This window comes from Dipodomys spectabilis, unplaced genomic scaffold, assembly GCF_019054845.1.
Source record: "Dipodomys spectabilis isolate Male_0828 unplaced genomic scaffold, ASM1905484v1 ptg000125l, whole genome shotgun sequence".
NCBI lineage: Eukaryota > Metazoa > Chordata > Mammalia > Rodentia > Heteromyidae > Dipodomys > Dipodomys spectabilis.
In genome coordinates this window covers 10128984-10148469 of record NW_024870802.1, presented here as the reverse complement: position 1 = coordinate 10148469, position 19486 = coordinate 10128984, and the positions used below count along the sequence as shown (strand labels likewise).

The 19486-nt window shown below is 50.4% G+C and overlaps 1 protein-coding gene across 2 annotated transcripts in view; it reads left to right on the top strand.

The window, feature by feature from the left end:
* Nucleotides 1-19486, top strand: part of Neurl1 (neuralized E3 ubiquitin protein ligase 1) — a 77466-nt gene that overhangs the window by 38541 nt on the left and 19439 nt on the right. For both annotated transcript variants that reach the window (XM_042689197.1, XM_042689199.1), the window contains exons 2-3: nucleotides 17297-17538; nucleotides 17850-18171. In XM_042689197.1, the coding sequence (XP_042545131.1) occupies nucleotides 17297-17538; nucleotides 17850-18171 (564 nt within the window). The remainder of the gene's footprint in view (nucleotides 1-17296; nucleotides 17539-17849; nucleotides 18172-19486) is intronic.

The window sequence follows — 19486 nt, the reverse complement described above, 5'->3', positions numbered from 1 at the left end:
GGGGGAACCACCTGGGAGACTTGGGGTGAGGGAGCGCTGGGACTGAGGCTGAGTCCCTTCCTCCAGTCCCCTCACTCCGTGGGCTCTGAGGCTGTGACAGGAGGGTGGCTTTGGGTGGTCAGCACTGGAGTGAAGGAAGCCAGGTCTGGAAAAGCTGGAAGGCAGGCGGCTGAGTCTCCCTCCAGAGTGTCCTTGTCTGCTTCCCAGGGTGTGTGCAGGCCCCTCCCCCCTGCCCCCGTGGGCTATGATATCCCCAGTGTCCCTAGCCACCTCTCCCGGGGACTGAAGCAAAGCACGGTGGGACAGTAGGGAACTATTGGGAGGGATGTGGGCTGTGGAGCCGGCACTGTGATCCATGGTGGAGCTGGGGAGAAATGTGTGGTTACCCTGTGTGAGTGTGTGCGCGTGGAAGCTCTCTGTGCTTGTGTACCTTAGCACACAGGTGTGCTAGGGATGGCCCCACAGTATCCTGCTGAGCTTCTCCGAGTGTGTGTTCTGCAGGGGAGGATAACAAACTTTGAGCCCTGGGCTCCACTCAGCAGCCAGGCAGAGAGGGGGGACCGGAAGGGAGGGGGCTGCTTGGCTCCCTATCTGCTGGGCTTCTGCCTGTTTGGACGCTGATTTTCCCTCTGGCTTTTGGGCTGTGGCCTTGAGAGCAGCATGGCAGATGTGGCCCCAGACCCTTCTTAAGGAAGGAAGCCTTCCTTAGGCCTAAGAACTGGATTCCTGGAGGGGCTGGCCGGTGCCAGAGAACATGAGCTGATGTGGGGAGTCCCACCATACTCCCCCAGAACTCCTCCTTGGGTAGGGTATTAGGAAGTGACTGACCTCCATCTGTTGAGAATACTGGGCACCAGAGGGGCCCATGAAAGGCCCAGGTAGCTCTCATCTTTAGGAGAATAATTTCTAATTTAAAAAAGAAAAAAAAAAAGTAGGGGAAAGTAAGTCATTGGCTCTCTTAAAAGGAAATGAATTTTGTTTTGGGCCTAGAGGGGCCAGATGACAGATGGGAGGCCTTGAAAGACACATAATCCCATCAGCCAGGACAGGGCCAGTGGCCGAGGCCTTGGCCTGACACTCGGGTTGGGTTGACTTGGGCCTGGCCTGCCAGGCTGTGGGGTGGCAGCTCTTCTCAGGGCTTACTGGCCCAACGGGACCTGTTGGCAGAGGCCATGGAGCTGACTGACATTTTCCATTGGAGTCAGACTCCGGCTAGCTCATGGCCTGGGAAGGACAGAAAGGCCTCCAGAGCGGGTTTGGGGGGACAGCACTCACTCCTCCACCTGCCTTCTAGCTGTGAGAGTGTGGGGCTTAGAGCAATAGACGTGTGTTGTGATTAGGGCGGAGGCTGGTCCGAGTCTTGGTTTTCTTATCTGTCAATGGGGTGAACAACAGCAGCCTCCTCATAATGTCCTCACGCTGTGAGGACCGTGTTGGAGCAGAGAACATGGGGAAAGTTGAGAGGGCTTGGACAGGCATTCTGAGCCTCGAGTCAGGGTCCTTCCCTCCCAGCTTCCATTTCACTGGGTATGAGAGGATAGTTGGGTGAGCATCCAAGCTAGACCACTATTGGGGAGTTCAATCAAATGCCCTCCTTACCCGTCTTTCCTGAGCTGCCCCAGTCGCTGCTTCAGCTGCTTGCTGTCTACAGGAGCAGATGGGGAGGCGTGAGCCTGCGCACCCCCAACCCCAGCTCACCCCCCCATTCCCATGTCCTCACCATCCATACCCATGAGTGCATACTTGTGCCTCTACACCGGCCACCCTGCTGGCTCCAGTTCCACTACCTTCTAAGAGGTGCTGGCTGCTTTCTAGGGGGCTTTGAGCTCTCAGGGACACCCCCAGAGCATAGTCAAGTGGGTTTTCAATTGCATTTTTACTGTGTGGTCTTCAGCTTTTGGTTTATTTCATGCAGGAGGATTTTGAATGGCTAGGTTTGGTGGGGGAAGGTGGAAGGTGGCAGGGACTGACCTGGGGGGGAGGAAGGGGGGAAAAGAGAGAGAGAATCACCTAGTTCTGGGCAGGGAGCTGTGTTTTGGGTCTCTGTGTTTTTGCTGTCTACAGATGGTGTAGCTGTGTTTTGAGTCTCTGCTTGTGGACCTGTGGGGTGTGTGTGTGTGTGTGTGTGTGTGTGTGTGTGCATATTGAATGGATTGGGTGTTGTCCTGCCTGTGTTTCCAGGTGAACAGCCACATTGGTGGCATATTCCATGCCCACAACAAGCGTGTGTGTGTGTGTGTGTGTGTGTGTGTGAGAGAGAGAGAGAGAGAGAGAGAGAACGAGATCTGTTGTGCTGGGACTGTGGTGAGGAGCAGGCTCCTCTGGGATCAGCCTGGCCAGGGACTGGTTGGAGAAATGAATCTCCATTTGGAAAATGGTGTCAGCAGTTACATGCTTGATCTCTCTCATCAGGCAGGTTTCCAGAACTGCTTCCTATGGGCCACTCCAGGGCAAGCTGGCAGGGTGGGAGTCACACCGGGAGGCAGCAGTGACATTGCTGAAAAGCCTCTTCTCCCCCTCCCACTCCCCTGCTCGCTTTCTTCTTCCTCTTCCTTCCCTTTCAACTCCATCTTCCTTCAGAGCTTCCTCCCAAGCTGAGGGCCCCTTGGCTGAGGGGATGACGCATTGGCGACCCACAGACAAGCTCCCAGACAGACTTGCCCCCTCCAGTTGGATCTCTGGACTTCACCCATTGGAGTATTGTGCTAGGATTAAGGGACCTGAGAGATTGGTTCCCCCAGTCGCAGAGGGAGACACACTGTAGCTTTGACAGGGAAGTATGTGGCTGAAGTCATGTGACTGGTGCCTCAGAGGCGAGGCAAGGCCTCGTCCTAACAGTGGCTCCTCACTTCTCCTTCTTAGCTTCCTCAGTCCTCAACCAGAAGTGGGGGAGGGGTGTCCCATGGCCTCCTGGAGTCACCTGTCTCCCAGAAGCAGTCCTGGCGGCTTAGGCCACAAGGAGTTCCCAAAGCCTGAGATGTCTGTGTCCTTTCCTGCATACCTGTACCCTACCTAGATCTTCAGGCTAGGTTAGCAGGCTGACCCAGCTTCACTCAGCTCAGCGCCTGGCACTCGGTGTGTAACAGTAGGGCTTTACCAGTGACAAGCAGGAAGGAGTGTGGCATAGAGACCCATGTTGGAGCTGAAGGAGGTGTAGAGGATGTCTAGGCTCAGAGGTTAGGTGACCCAGCCAGGCATCGTGGTGATGAGACCCAGCCCCGTGTAGAGAAAGAGGAGGTGAGGCAGAGGCCTCAGTGAGAGTGGGGGTGCTGCTGAGCTCCTGCTGGCTGGTGCCCAGGGGACTAGCCCTTCACCGGTCAGTCACAGCATCTACAGGTGCATGCTGGGGATAAGCCTGACCATAGAGTTGGAGCAACCATCAAACGGGCTGAGCTAGCTGTTCAGTGGGCAACACACATAGTATGCTCTTAGTGGAGTGGGCTTTTGTAAAATGCTTCTGCAGGTCTGCATGTGCTTGCTAGTGGGCACCTGGCTGCCCCCAAACCCTCAGCCCTGGCTGGGTCCCAGGATGGTGGTCTCTGGGTAACTTCTGGCATTAGGCACACTCACCATCCACTCTAAAAGTGAATAGTTGTGTCTAGCCCACATGGAGGAGGAAGGGGGTTACGTGAGGCAGATGGGACACTGGGGCCCAGGTAGAGGTCCTCGCAGACAGTATCCCAGCTTGCAGGGATTAGGAGGTTGTGGTAAGGTTAGATATGAAGGCAGTCAACCTGGGTTATATACACATGAAGGGAAGGAAGAAGGAAGGAAGGAGAAAATGAGAGAAGAGAGAGAAAGGAGAAAAAGAAAGAGAGGGGAGGGAGATAGGAAAGGAAAGAAAAGGAGAAGAAAAGGGAGAAGAGAAAATGGGAGGGAAGGGAAAGAGAAGGAATGAGACTCAACTGTCATAGACTTCCTTTTCTCCTTCTTTCCTCATAGGGAATGGGGAGCTGATCATCTGTGTGTGTGGTTTTGTGGAAGGCGGGGGCATGGTGGCTCTCTGAGTGGTGCAGGGCTTGACCAGTACTATGCTGCCCTCACTCTCTCAGGACTGACCTAAGGGCATTTGGGGGGAGGTGCTTGGAGGACAGGAACAGGAACAGCAAATGGAGTCATCTGGAATCCCCGTCTAACACCTTGAGGTGAGTGAGACAGGAGAAGGGCTGGCCACCTCTGCATGCACATCTGGCTATTGGGAATGTCAGAGTGGTGAGTCAGAGTGGGTGAGGGGGCATGTGGCTTGGATTGTAGATGAACTTGGCCATGAAGATGTCTATTCCCAGCCACTGTCCTTCCTCTGCTTGTCATCAGGTCCATTCAGTCCTGTAAGCAGCCACAGAGCCTAGTGTACTCAGGGTACTCTGAGATTACAGGATACTAACATAGCTCCTGATGTGAGGCCATCTACAACAAAGGAGTATGTGAAGGGTTGACAGGTCATGAAGAAACTGGCTCAGGTAGCATGGAGGGCAGGAGAGAGGAGGCTGAGCACACTGGCTCCCTAGCTGGGCTTACTGGGAAATCTATTCAGCATGGCAGGTGTAGGCTAAGAGCTCATCTCCCACATTTATCACTTATATGACCTTTTTAAAGTCAGTAGTTTTCAGCCTCTGTTTCCTAATCTCTGAAATAAGACTACTGCTATACTCTCTCTCTCTCTCCCTCCCTCTCTCTCTCTCTCTCTCTCTGCATCATGGGGCTTGAACTCAGGGCCTGGGTTCTGCTCCGAGCTCTCTTGCTCAAGGCTAGTGCTCTACCATGCTGAGCCACAGTGCCACTTCTGGTTTGCTGATGGTTCATTGGAGATCAGAGTCTCATGGACTTTCCTGTGAGAGTTAGCTTTAAACTGTGATCCTCAGATCTCAGACTCTGGAGTGGTTAAGATTAAGGTATGAGCCACCAGTGCCTGGCTATTAATTATCTATTGCTGCATAACAAATTACCCCAAGCCACTTGAAACAAAATTTAATCATCTAGAAGTTTCTGTGGTCAGGAGTCTTAGCATGGTTCAAACAGAGTACCTCTGGCTTAGCATCCTTCATGAGGCTGCAGTCAACTTGTTGGCTGGGGCTGCAACTTCATCTGAAGGTTTGCCTGGAGGGGACCATCTCTAGGCTCACTCACAATTACTGGCAGTCCTGGATCATCTGATGCATAGACTTTTTCACTGAACTATACACAGCTTGGCAGCTGACCTCAGTTGAGGGGAAAGGCCTGAGAAGCCAAAAAAATAACCATGGAAAGGACAGACCTTTGTGCAACCCAGTCTTGGGAGTTACAGGTCATTCATTACTTGAGGTGTTTTTAGTCTAGAAGTGAATAGAGTTGGGACCAGTTCACACTGAAGGAAGGTGTCACACAGGGACATGAAGACCAGGAGTAGACATGGACCACTGGGACAAAGGTAAATAAAGATTGCTTCCCATAGACACCCACTTTGAAGGAATTATGAGGGGGAGACATAGCTGGGTGTGAAGGACATCTGGTACAGAGACTAATAATATCTCAGAATCAACCTTCACAGACTTCCATTCTCCTTTTCTCCTGCTGGGAAGTGGGCAGCTACTGAAGGTTATTGAGCATGAAAGGCCGTAATCTCATGTGTGGTGTGACATCTTGGTGCTGGGCAGGGTAAGAAGAATCTCCCTTTATTCCCCTCATGATCTAATGCTTCCATTGGCCATAGAAAGGGCAAAGCATAAAGCAAGTGTTCAGTGGGTGGAAGAATCACACACTGGCAATTCCTTCAATAGCTTTTTCTGAGTACTAGCTGTGTGCTGTGAGCTAGGCAGCGGGAAACAGTAGTAGGAAGCTGATGGTTTCTGTAGGAAGCCATGCTCTTTCAGTCTTTCCCAGCCAGGAAGCTGCTCTTCAGAACACAAAGGGGTCCAGGTGACTCTTCTTCAACTCTGGTGAGAATGGAGTAGCCCAGAACTGTTATGGATGCAGAACAGAGAGGCAGGGGTTGTACACAGTGAGTGTCTCAGGGCATTTGGGTTTAATTCTGCAGCAGATCTAGGGCTCAAGGGCTGCATGGAGATGAATACTCTGCCTGGGCAGCTATAGGTTCCCAAAGGCCTATGGCAGAGCCTCTAACCTGGTTTGAGAGTCTGAGAGGTTTCTGAGATGAATCAAGTTTTGCAGGGACCATGAAGAAAAGACAGGTACACAGTGGGAAGATGGAAGGGTATACAGCTGAGCCACTTTCTGGAAATACAAGCAGTCAAGAGGGGCAGTCAAGGAACCCAGGGTAGCCCACATTGGCCCAGTTATTTCCATCACCCCAGTCTCTTCTTTGGGTGCCCTTTTATACGGGCCCTTTGCACCATTCTTCCAGAGTCTTCCCTGTTCAATGAATGTGTACAATTCAACCAAATCAGCCCACCCTGAAATCAGAGTTTGGGGTGTCTGTGATAAAAACAAGATGGAGGCATCTGGCTTTCTATTCAGCTAGAATGAGCTGATTTCCTGCTGTAATAGCTGTTGTTTTTGTTTATCTATTAAGCCAGGCACCAGTGTCTCACGCCTGTAATCCTAGCTACTCAGGAGGCTGAGATCTGAGGATCAGGGTTCAAAGCCAGCCCGGGAAAGAAAGTCCTTGAGACTCCTATCTCCAATAAACCACCAGGGCTGGGAAGTTGGCTCAGTGGTAGAGCGCTTGCCTTGCATGCCTGAGGCCCTGGGTTCGATTCCTCAGCACCACATAAGAAAAAAGCCGGAAGTGGCGCTGTGGCTCAAGTGGTAGGGCACTAGCCTTAAGCTGAAGAGCTGAGGGACAGTGCTCAGGCCCAGAGTTCAGGCCCTACAAGTGGACCCCCCCCCCAAAAAAAAAAAACACTAGAAAACCAGAAGTGGCGCTGTGGTAGAGCGCTTGGACAGCGCCCAAGCCCAGTTCAATTCAAGCCCCAGGACCAACAAAAAAAACCAAACAAACAAATAAACAAGAAACCTTACATTGGAGTCAGGTGTTAAAATTTGGAAAATTGCTTTTGCATCTATGAAGTTATCAGGTCCTCATTACAGCCTGCAGAGGTGCAGGGCAGTCATCATGAGCTCTGACAGAAGAAAAAACCTTCAGGTCCAGCGCAGAAAAACAGTTTGCCCAGATGCACAGAGCCAACCTGAGGACTGGCCAGAGTTTGAACCCAAAGCCTCTTGCCTCCAATGCTCATGCTCTTCCCCGACTGTCCACAATATAAGACAAACCTTTACAAGATGAAAATGATGAGGCCAGCAATGGCTCTCAGCCATGGCTTCAGAAGAAGGCATAGGCTTAGTGGGGCCTTGAAAGACAAGAACTGCAGAGGCTCAGGCAGGGCAGGGAGAGAAGAGGATGGAGTAAGGGAAAGGGCATGAACAAAGATATAGAGTTAGGAAGGTACAAAGTGATGGAGCTCATAATAATTACAAGAACAGCAACTGCTTGAATTTTTTTACATGCCATCTCATTTACTCTCATGAGAGTCCCATAAGGAAATTCTACCTTATGATGAAACCCCTTAGTGCAATTAGCACACACACACACACACACACACACACACACACACACACACATACACACACGAGTAACAGTAAAGCAAAACAGGCTCCTTTGGGGGTTGAGTAGCAGCAAGAGGAGGGAAGGTTTACAAAGAGTGTGAATGAGAATGACTATACTCTTGCAGTTAATTTACATGTATGTAAATAAAACAAGGAAACCTGTTGAAATTGTTTTAGGGGAGTGGAGGTATAAGGGAGAGTGATGAATGGGGTGATGTTGATGGGATATGGGATCCATTATTTACTTATGTGGAAATGTCATCAAAACAACAACAGCAATTCACACAGGAGGCTAAGATTTGAAGTCAGTCTGGGCAGACAAATCCATGAGACTTTTTTTTTTTTGTTGGTCGTGGGGCCTGAATTCTGGGCATGGACGCTGTCTCTCAGCTCTTCAGCTCAAGGCTAGCGCTCTACCACTTGAGCCACAGTACCGCTTCCGGCTTTCTGCTTCTGTGGTGTTGAAGAATCGAACCCAGGGCCTCATGCATGCAAGGCAAGCGCTCTACCACTGAACCACCTTCCCAGCCCCTCCATGAGACTCTTATCTCCAACTAACCAGCACAAAACTGGAACTGCAGCATGGCTCAAGTGGTAGAGTGCCAGCCATGAGCCAAAAAGCCAAAAGTAAGAGCATGAGGCCCTGAGTTTAAGCCCTAGACCTGGCACCCCCAATAAAAAGGCTCTGGCATAGCACCATTTTACAGATGAGGAAAATGAGCCTCCCAGACGTCTCCCCATTCAAGACTGAGCTGTTGGGATTTGGAGGCAGCCAGGCTCAGGTTCAAATCCAGGCTCTGAACTCTGGCTGGTGACCTCAGTGTGTAGCTTAGCTTCTGGCCTGGGGGTAGGGGGGCGGAGAGGGGTGCCTCTATTGGGATAGCATGGGGGAAAAGTCAAGACTCTGCCTGCTGAGTGGCACAGGGTTAGGCTAGGGGTCTTTCCTTGTGGCAGCTGGGCTGGGACATTGGGGAAGGCAAGGGTTGTAGGCAGGGCTTGGACGGTGGCTATATGGGTACTAGTGTCTGTCCCTGGGTCCCACAAGGAGCGGGCCTGTGATCTGGAGCTGGCTTGGGGTCAGCCTGAATGTGGCCAGCTGGGAGCTGTGGATACCCGGGCAGGGAGGAGTCTCTGCTGTGTCAGCCACAATCTCCCTGGAGGCCACCAAGGCTCTGAGAAGCCTGTAAAACTGTCATGAAGGGTCCTCCCTGGGACCGCTGCCAGCGGGGAGCAGTTGAGCAGTTCACACACCTACCATCCAAGCCCTGTGCGGGGGATGCTCCCCCATCCCGGCCACCAGTACCGTTTCCACACAGCCTGTCCCCCCTTGGCCTACTATCTTGGACTTGTGGGAAACTGATCCAATATTAGATACTGCGTAGTGGAAAGGACCCTAGACATGGCATTGAAAGACCAGGTTTGTTGGTTTGTTTGTTGTGTCAAGTCCTGGGGCTTGAACTTAGGGCCTGGGCAATGTCCTGAGCTTTTAGGTGTCAGGCTAGCACTGTATCACTTTGAGCCATAGCACCTGGCTTTTCGGTGGTTAATTGGAGATAAGAGTCTCATGGACTTACCAGCCTAGGCTGGTTTTGAGCTGGAATCCTCAGATCTTAGCTTTCTGAGTAGCTAGGAATACAGGTATGAGCCATGGATGCCTGGCCAAGACCAGGGTTTTAGTCCCAGTTCTGTTCCACAATTACTGTGTGACTTCAAGTACATAGCTTCTCTGAATCATAGAATGGGGACCATTTAAGGAGTCACCATCATTAGGTTGGTGGAGTGGCTCAAGTGGTAGAGCACTAGCCTAGCAAACACAAGGTCCTGAGTTCAATCCCCAGTACTACCCTCAAAAAAGAAAAAAGTACATACCATTGAAGTGCCAAGAGGGACTTTCACCCCCAGCTACCTCCTCTAGACCTTTGGTGTAAGGCCTGTCTTCAAATTACTACTTATTTTGCTTTCTGTCCTCCCACTACTCATGCATGTTCATGCCTGTTGAGATCGGAGAGGGACCAAGCAGAAATGGGGCCTCCAGGGTCTCAGGGCCCCAGTGAGAGCTGTGATAGCAGAGTGAACAAGAGGGGACTGGAGACCTGTTGATTTTCAAGATAGGATTGGCAGCTTCATGTTGGTCTCTCAAGCGTAGGAGCATGGGCTAGAAGCTCGGCTAGTGCCTGCCAGATGGCATGAGTTCATGGTTCAGGGGCAGTAGATGCCCAGCAGCCCAGAGGGATGGTCCCTGCTATTGATCACATAGCCAGCTAGAGCTCAGAGAGAGGGGCTGGAGTAGCTCCTCCCTGCTGGCCTGGCTCCCTGGCTTTCAAGTGGCCCTGGAGACTACTAGGAAAGGAGAAGGCGGGAGACTTCCCTTCCCTCAGACTCAGGGTGGTGCTTTGTGGTTGTCAAAGTACTATCCCTCTATATCCCCAGGAAACAGCGAACAGCACCTATCTCCATGAGAAGCTTCTGGATAATGGGTGATCAATGTCAGCCCCAACTTGGCTTGCCGGATGGGTCTCTTCTGAGACAATGTAAAACCTAGCCCCTTTCCTCCATCTTCAGGAAGGCCTGGCTTGCTAGTTGATGGTGTGTGTGTGTGTGTGTGTGTGTGTGTGTGTGTGTGTGTGTGTGTGTGTGTGTGTGTGTATGTGTACTGGGGCTTGAACTAAGGGTCTAGGTGCTGTCCCTTAGCTTTTTCACTCAGGACTGGTGCTCTATGTCTTTTATTATTATTATTATTATTGTGAAAATACCATACAGAGAGGTTACAATTACATGGGCAAGGTAATGAGTACATTTCTTATCAAGCATTGTTGCCTCCTCCTTTGTTTCCCCTTCCCATCCCTTCCCATCTCATGCCCTCCCCCTCCCCCCCACACCAAAGTTGTAAAGTTCATTTCCCTTACCCTCCACAAATTATACCAACATCAAATACAGTGAAAACAGAGGTTATACCGTGGGGGAGGGACATACAAAGCAACACAGACCTCTTGAGCTACATCTTTGCTTCCAGCTTTTTTCTGATTTCCTGGAAATAAGTCTCATGGATTTCTCTGCATAGGCTGGCTTCAAACCAAGATCCTCAGATCCTAACCTCCTAAGTAGTCAGGAATACAGGTGTGAGCCACAAGTGCCCAGTTTTGTTGGTGCTATTTATTTATTTATTAATTTTTGCAAGTCCTGAGGCTTTGCTATTCAGGGTCTGGGCACTGTCCCTGAGCTCTTTTGCCCAAGGCTAGCACTCTACCATTTGAACCATGGCTCCACTTCTGGCATTTTCTGTTTATGTGGTTCTGAGGAATCAAACCCAGGATTTCCCACATGCTAGGCAAGCACTCTATCACGATGCCACATTCCCAGCCTTGTTGGTGCTTTTTAATTGATGCATCATGTCTATGCAATGCACTTCATCCTTTGAGAATGTATCACTTTTTGGATAACCATGTAAGTTGTGCAACCATTACCACCGTGAAGGGAAAGACATTTCTGTTGCTGTGAGAACTTCCTTCCATCAGGTTCTCATGTGGTCAACTCTCTTCCATTCTCCTAATACTCTGACACTTACTGATGTCTGCCTCTCCAGATTTGCCCTTTCCTGATAGAATCACCAGATGGAAACATGCAGGAAATGGCCTTTGTGTCTGGCTTTTTTCACTTCACATGCACTGTAATCCTTCCCGTTGCTCCATTGGTCATCTGTTCATTTTTCCCACAGAGCAGCAGTCATGGGATAAGCCACATTTAATTTATCCATTCATCAGTTGAAATGTATGAGAGCAGTTTCAGTGTTGGGTTATTATGAATAAAGCTGTATACATCATGTACAGCCCATCATTCCTTCCTCTTGGGGAAAAAAATCCCAGAAGTGTACCAGAGGCATTGGACTCTGACCTGTCAACCTGTTTTCTCCATGTGGGCTGCCTGGCCCTTCATCCCAGCAGCATCTCTGAGGGCTGGGAGCATCATTTGATGTCTGTGTTTTGGAAACATACACATACGTAAGGTGGAGTAAAAATAATAGAATACAATGATCTTCCAGTTCTATGCTGTGATTACTGGGGAGGGGGAGAAGAGCACGGAGGAATTTATTTTTTCATGTTTACAAGCTGTGATTATATTTTAGTGTGCATGTAGGAGTATGTTCAGCATACCAAACCCGTGATTTCTTGGTTATTAGTGTGTAATGGCTACTGATACAGGCCCTGGAGCCAGAGTGCTGGAGTTGACTACCAGATTTACTTCCTATTTGCTGTGAGGCCTAGGGCAGGCAACTTAATTTCTATCTTTGCTTATGATTAGAACTGTCATAAATAAAACATCTTTCTACCTCTGAAGTGTATGTGAAACTCCTAGTTCAGAGATTGGCCTATAAGCCCTTGAAAAAGGCTGCTTTGTGTGTGTGTGTGTGTGTGTGTGCGTGTGTGTGTGTGTGTGTGTGTGTGTGTGTGTGTGCATGCGCACGCATGTGCACCAACACTGGTGCTTAAATTCAGGCTTTTTCACTCAAGGCTGGTGCAGTATGCCATTTGAGCCACACCAGCTTTTTGCTGGTTTATTGGAGATAGAGTCTCTCAGATTTATCTGTCAGGGCTGGCATAGAATCATGATCCTCAGATCTCAGTCTCCTGAGTAGCTAGAATGACAGGCATGAACCAGTGGCACCCAGCAAATGGCTGCCATTATCATTAGATGGGAATGACCTATGTGTGAAAGGCATGGATTTTACGTGGCTCATTTTGCAGACCATGTGTTTAAGAATGCATGTGTATGTGCACAGCACCAACGTAGATGTGGGTTCCAGGGATGAGGGAGAGGAGCGAGTCCTCCCCACTGTTCCCATGAACAGCAGGGTTACCTTCTTTGTCCTCACAGGTGTGTGTGCCTGAGCGGGTCCACATGTCTGGGTGCATGTTGCTTCCCTACTGCCTTCTCCATCTGTTCTATTGTCAGCCCAGGGGGATTCTTTGCTGTCTCCTGCCCCCTCCCACCCCAGCCCTGGGAATGGCAGGGGACTATGACCCTAGGACCACCCAGTGGAACAGAAGTCCTGAGGAACATTCCACCAGAGCCTGAGTATTTTCACTAAACCTTCCTAGAGCCAGTCTTTTCTAGACTTTTACCCAGGGCTTTTCAGGACCCCAATAGGGACTAGCAGGAAGGAGAGGAAACATCTGGATGGGCGCTGAGGCCCTACAGTGAGTCCGTGGTCTCTGGGTGGAGTCTGAAGAGAAAGTTGCTGCTCTAGTCAGCAACCCAGCTCAGGGGGTTCAAAACCACCTGTGTTCTTGAGCTAGAAGTTGTCATTCACTACCTACACGAAAATGTTTGTTTATTTTTATTTTTATTTATTTATTTGCCAGTCCTAGGACTTGAACTCAGAGCCTAGATGCTGTCCCTGAGAGCTCAAGGTTAGAGCTCTACCACTTCAAGCCACAGCTCCACTTTTGGTTCTTTGGTGGTTAATTGGAGATAAGAGTTTCATGGGGACTTTTTTTTCCCTGCCAATCCTGGGGCTTGAACTCGGGGCTTGGGCACTGTCCCTGAGCACCTTTTGCTTAAGGCTAGCACTCTACCATTTGAACCACAGCTCCACTTCTGGCCTTTTCTGTTTATGTGGTACTGAGGAACCGAACCCAGGGCTTCATGCATGCTAGGCAAGCACTCTACCACCAAGCTACTTTCCCAGGCCTGTTTGTTTTTTAAAAACCTGTATGGTGTGGTAAGTTCTAATACGTGTATACCCCCACACAGCCTGCACCACACGGGGGATAATAAGCATATCACCCTCCATGTTGCCTCAGCCTCCCTAGAATCCATTCCTCTTTCTCCCCATCTCCCTAGGCACCCATTTATCTGCCTTTTTTTTTTCCTTTTTGGTGGTGTTGGGGATTGAACCCTGGGCACTTGCCTGGAGGCAAATGCTCTACCACTTGAGCCATGCGCCAGCCCTTTATTTGTATTCTGTTTTTGAGCTAGAGCCTCACTAACTTTGCCCCCAAGGTAGCCACAGACTCAATCTTCTTGCCTCAGCCTCCCAAGTGCTAGGATTGCAGGTGAGTGCCATAACTCAGCTTACTTTCTGGACTTGGGTCAAGATGGGACAGGGTGGAAGATGAAGGATTGTAATAGAAACGGGTCCTGCAGTTGCTCTGTAGGCAATGGCTTTTGCTGTGAAGTAGTCTGATTTTACCCAGCATCATTGTTACTCATGCCAGCAGTTCATTGCTTTTCACTGCTGAGTGCTGTTCCGTTGTACAGAGGGGCCAGTTGGTTCTTCACTGACACGGCAGTTATTTTATTTTCCTTCAGCATTCATTTCTATATATGGATGCCTCCCTAAACAATGTAAAGTATAATGCCACCTTTTGTTAGGTAGATTTTGAAACCAAGATTCAAGCCATGTCTGACACTGGCCTGAGCCCAGTGAGCATCTTTTCCAAGCAAGACACTTGTAGCCAGTGCCACCTCTGCCTTTCACTCTGACCATCTTTTCTTGAGATGACCTGCCCTTCTCCTCATGGGTCAGAGACCACTCAGGAATCCTCTTCTGACTGTCTGGGGTTCTTCTGAGTGATTCCAGTGCTCACAGCCTGATGGCTTTCAGAGCCTTTGCACCATCCATCAGTTCCAGAACGTCTTGTCTCTTTGGAGCATGCAAGGCGAACTGTCCTCATGCCACCCCCACCTCTGGGGCCTGACATACAGGAAGCTGCTCTGGAGAAACTCCGAGAGACTCAGCTCCAATTAGCTAGGAAGAAAGAAAGCTGGAAGTGAAGGCACGGCTCAGGTGGTTCTAGCTTTGACTGAAAAAGCCAAGTTAGAGTGTGAAGCCCTGAGTTCAAGCCCCAGTACTGGCAATGAGTGGGGGGGGGGGGGGGTAGTAAGGGGAGAGAGACAGAGACAGAGACACAGAGAGACACACAGAGACACAGAGAGGGAAAGACAGACAGAGACACAGAAGAGAAAGGAGAAAGAAAGGAAGGGAGAAAAGAAGGAAGGAAGGAAGGAAGGAAGGAAGGAAGGAAGGAAGGAAGGAAGGAAGGAAGGAAGGAAGGAAGGGAGGGAGGAAGGGAGGGAGGGAGGGAGGGAGGGAGGGAGGGAGGGAGGGAAGAAGGAAGGGAAAGAAGGAAAAAAGAAAGGAAGAAAGAAAATGAAAAGAAATACAAAGAGCTAGCTGGGCACCAGTGGTTCACGCCTGTAATCCTAGCTACTCAGGAGGCTGAGATCTGAGGATTGCAGTTCCAAGCCAGCCTGGGCAGGAACGTCCATGAGACTCTTATCCCAATTAATGACCAGAAAACCGAAGTGGTGCCTTGGCTCAAGTGGTTGAGTGCTAGCCTTGAGCTGAAGAGCTCAGGGACAGTGTCCAAGCCCAGAGTTCAAACCCCACAACAGACAAAACAAAAACAAAAAAATACAAAGAGATACAAAGCAATGTAAACCAAAGCCTGAGGGAAGGTCTCGGCCTTCCCCAGTTTCTCTCTCCCTTCCTCTTCTTCCTGCCTGTATTTTCTCCCTCCCTGATAGCCAGTGGAAAAGTCTGGGCAGGCCTGATGCTGACCATGCCGCTCTGCATTAACGTCTCGTCACAGGGGGAACAAAACCTGAAATACCCCAAAATGTCACATATTGAGCCCTTTACCTCCGTCTTTCCTCTCCTTCCATGTTTCTCTTTTCTTAAGATGACAAGTTGGAAGTAGACAGGTATAATGGTGCAAAACTGTAATTCCTGCACTTGAGAGGCAGAGTCATAAGGATCTTGAGTTCAAGGCCATCTCAAGCAAAGTTTATAAGACTCTGTCTTGGCTGGGAATGTGGCTTAGTGGTAGAGTGCTTGCCTAGCATGCTTGAAAGCCTGGGTTTGATTCCTCAGTACCACATAAATAGAAAAGGCCAGAAGTGGTGCTGTGGCTCAAGTGGTAGAGTGCTAGCTTTGAGCAAAAGAAGCCCAGGGACAGTGCCCAGACCCTGAGTTTAAGCCCCAGGACTGGCAAACACACACACACACACACACACACACACACACACACACACAGACTGTGTCTCAAAAATAAAATATAAGCAAAATGGCCAGGGATGCAGCTCACTGAGCAAAGCACTTCCCTAGCATGTGCAGGGCCCTGAGTTCTGTACTGAGTTCTCCGTACTGTAAAACAAGTTTAAAAAAAAAGAAATAAAGTGCTCGGAAGGGTCAGCTCTACTTCCTGTGGGGTTAATGAGGCACAGGTACTGGAGAGGAAGCGGTGTATACCTCTAGCCCATATAATGCTAGCCTTGAGCCAAAGAATGCTAATGCTAGTGGCTAATGCTGGTGCAGAGTCCACAAACTGTGCCAGAGAGGGAAATGTCTTTCCCAAAGTCACACAGCAGTGAGTGGTAGACGTCACTCAAGATCTAGTTCTGTTGCTTTCTTCTCCATGCCCAGTGTTCTAGATGAAACCTGCAAGTGTTTATATGAGGGATCCTGACCCTGCCCTCTAGGCTGTTTTAACAGTTATCTATGGAGGAAAGAAAGCACACATGAGTGAATAATTTTGAAACACATTGCAACTCCATGGGAAAATAACATGAAGAACTTCAATGAAAGCTGTTGATCAGAAGAGGTTAAGAAAGAGAAACAAGCTTTATGGGGGTCGGGCTAACAAAGAAGGTGAATGAAACAGTCAAATGAGATGGTTTGCATGTATGAAAACAGAACAAAGAGGCCTGTTGAAAATATTTTAGGGAAGGGAGAGTGGTAGAAGGGGTGAGATTGGAATACATTGTATCTATGAGGGCGAATGTCACAATGCCACCTCCCCTGTGTAACTAATGCATGTTAATAACAAAGAAGCCAGGGAGCAGGTGGCTCATACTAGTAATCCTAGCTCTGGAGGCTGGGATCTGGGGATTGAGATTTGAAGCCAGCCTAGACAGACAAATTCATAAAACCCTACGTCAGAAGCTGGAAGTGTAGGTATGGCTCAAATGGTAGAGCACCAATCTTGATTCAAAAAGCCAAGTGAGAACGTAAGGCCCAGAGTTCAATCCCCAGGAGTGACACACACATGCACATGCACACACAGAAGAAAAAGGAAGAAGGAGGAAGATGAGGAGGAGGAGGAGGAGGAGGAGAAAGAGGAGGAGGAGAAGGAGGAGGAGGTGGAGGAAGAAGGAGGAAGATGAGGAGGAGGAGGAGGAGGAGGAGAAAGAGGAGGAGGAGAAGGAGGAGGAGGTGGAGGAAGAAAGCACATCCCAAATGCCCCCAGAACCGGCGCCATGCCTGCAGTGGCCTGCAGCGGCTTCCTGGGTTGCTGCTGTAGCCCAGCTTCCATGATGCTGTGTTTCCCCTCCTCTGGAAGGCCTGCTGCTAGGCCCTCTGGGTGCTTGCCACATTGTGCCATTTTGTGCAGTAATTTCCCTCCACGTCTGTGTCCCTTCTGGGTCTTGGCTGTCAAAGGACAGGATCCACATTGGTGTCTCCAGTGCCCAGGACAGAGCCTGGTACACAGCAGATACAAAATGAATATGTGTTGAACAAGATGAATGGATGAATCAGGATGGTATGGTGAGAGGTGGGTGTGGATGGTAGCAAGAGAGGATGATGGGAAAAGTGGAGATTTGGGAACATTGGACAGTGGGCAACATCTGCTTCTGCCCCAGCCCACAGCTCTTCCCTGGGCAAGGAGGGGTGTGGGTAGAAGCGGGGTGGGGTGGTCCAGCTCTGGCTCTTGATCCTGTCAAGTTCTCTGACACTGTGGCCATTTCTTTGCAGACTCCATTGGGGGCCCCTTCCCTGTCACCTCTCACCGATGCCACCACAAGCAGAAGCACTGCCCGCAGGTGCTGTCCGGTGGGGGGCTCCCTGCCACGCCGCTGCTCTTCCACCCCCACACCAAGGGCTCCCAGATCCTCATGGACCTCAGCCATAAGGCCGTCAAGAGGCAGGCCAGCTTCTGCAACGCCATCACCTTCAGTAACCGCCCAGTGCTCATCTACGAGCAAGTCAGGCTGAAGGTGGGCCCCCAAACTCCCCACCCAACCCCAACCTCCCCCATAGCCACTCCCGCCTTTAATACCCTGCCCCCTTCCTTTTCACCCACCCACCCACACCCACACTTTCCTAAGCTGTGTCACAAAGAAGGCCCTGAGGACCAGTGGCTCTCAGCAGCCTGTGCAAAGACCCCCTGCGGGAGAGGATGTGTGGAATGGGGGGGGGGTGAACTGGCTTCAGACACAGCCTAGGAGTCTCCTGAGGAGGGTCAGGCATGGCAGGGTCAGTCTGACCAAGGGCAAATGTCTGGACTGAGGTCTCTCCTTGCCACCAGATCACCAAGAAGCAGTGCTGCTGGAGTGGAGCCCTGCGGCTGGGCTTCACAAGCAAGGACCCGTCCCGTATCCACCCCGACTCGCTGCCCAAGTATGCCTGCCCCGACCTGGTGTCCCAGAGTGGCTTCTGGGCCAAGGCGCTGCCTGAGGAGTTTGCCAACGAGGGCAACATCATAGCCTTCTGGGTGGACAAGAAAGGCCGCGTCTTCTACCGCATCAATGACTCTGCTGCCATGCTCTTCTTCAACGGGGTCCGCACGGCTGATCCGCTCTGGGCCCTGGTGGATGTGTATGGCCTCACCCGGGGTGTTCAGCTGCTAGGTGAGTACCACCCCCGTGTTTCCCTTTTGGGTCCAGGCACTGCTCATTTCCACCAGATGTGATGCCTCTGCCCCCCTGTTACTTATTAGCAGAAAGCCCAAGTCCTCAGAGTAAGTTACAACCTTTACATTCAGATGTGGCTGCCTTTAGCCAGGCACTGGTGGCCTACACTTGCCATCCCAGCGACTTGGATGTCCAAGAACGTAAAAATCACTGTTTGAGGCTTGTCTGGACAGAAAATTCCACAGGACCCTTTCTCAACCATAGTAGCTAGGTGCAGTGATGCATACCTGTCATCCAAAGTGGCAGGACAGGCTGAGATTGATATAGGATCAAGTTACAAGCAGAAAAAAATCCATGGGGCTGTGTCAGAAGCCCACTGGGTGTGGTGGTTTGCACCCTTCATCTCAACCACAATGAGAAGCCTAAAATAGGCGGATGGTAGTCCAGGTATGTATTGGAGCAGAAGTGTGAACCTATCTAAAAAATAACCAGTGCAAAAAAGGGACTGGAGGCATGGTTCAGTGGTAGAGCACCTGTTCAAGGCATTGAGTTCAAACCTCAGTACGAATAGAAAAGAAAACCAAAACAAAATAGAAATGGTAGCCTCAGACCCCTGTCCCAGACTCGTCACAGTAACACAGCCTGTGGAAGACTTTAGAGTTCTCAGCAACTTTGGAATGCCAACTCCATGACTGACAGAGACACAAGTTGAGGGAGGTTGAGTCTTGGGGCAGTGAGTGGGGCAGCTGCAAAGTGGCCGCACTCCACCCCTGTGCTTTCTGCAGGGATGTTGGGTGAAAGAGGGGGGAGGCTGAGAGCAGAAGGCACCAGCAGGGCTCAGGCTGGTCTCCATGCTCCAGGGCCCCTGGTGTGAGTTAGGTTCTTGCAGAGGGAGGGAGAGAGTAAACCTGGGCTCATGTAGAGAAGTACCACAAACTGGCCCTGCTGGGGCCACAGCCCATCTGCCAAGGCTGGAAGAGGCCTCAGAGAATCTGACTTCCTAGTGTTCCACCATGACTTGCTGCCTAAGGTGGCACTAGAGCCAATTCTCCAACTTGCAGTCTCTCATCCTTTCCACCTTGCTACTTTGGTACACATGTACTCTGTGTGTGTGTGTGTGTGTGTGTGTGTGTGTGTGTGTGTGTGTGTGTGTGTGACCGCATGGACTATGAATGCAGATCAGCCTGTGGGCAAACCTTGCTTTGTCTCTAGGCAGATCCTACCCAGGCCTCAGCGTTCCCATCTGTAAATGCATTGAAGGGAGGATTAAATTAAATGAGGAAGTGAGTGCACAGCCCAGCTCCATCCTGGC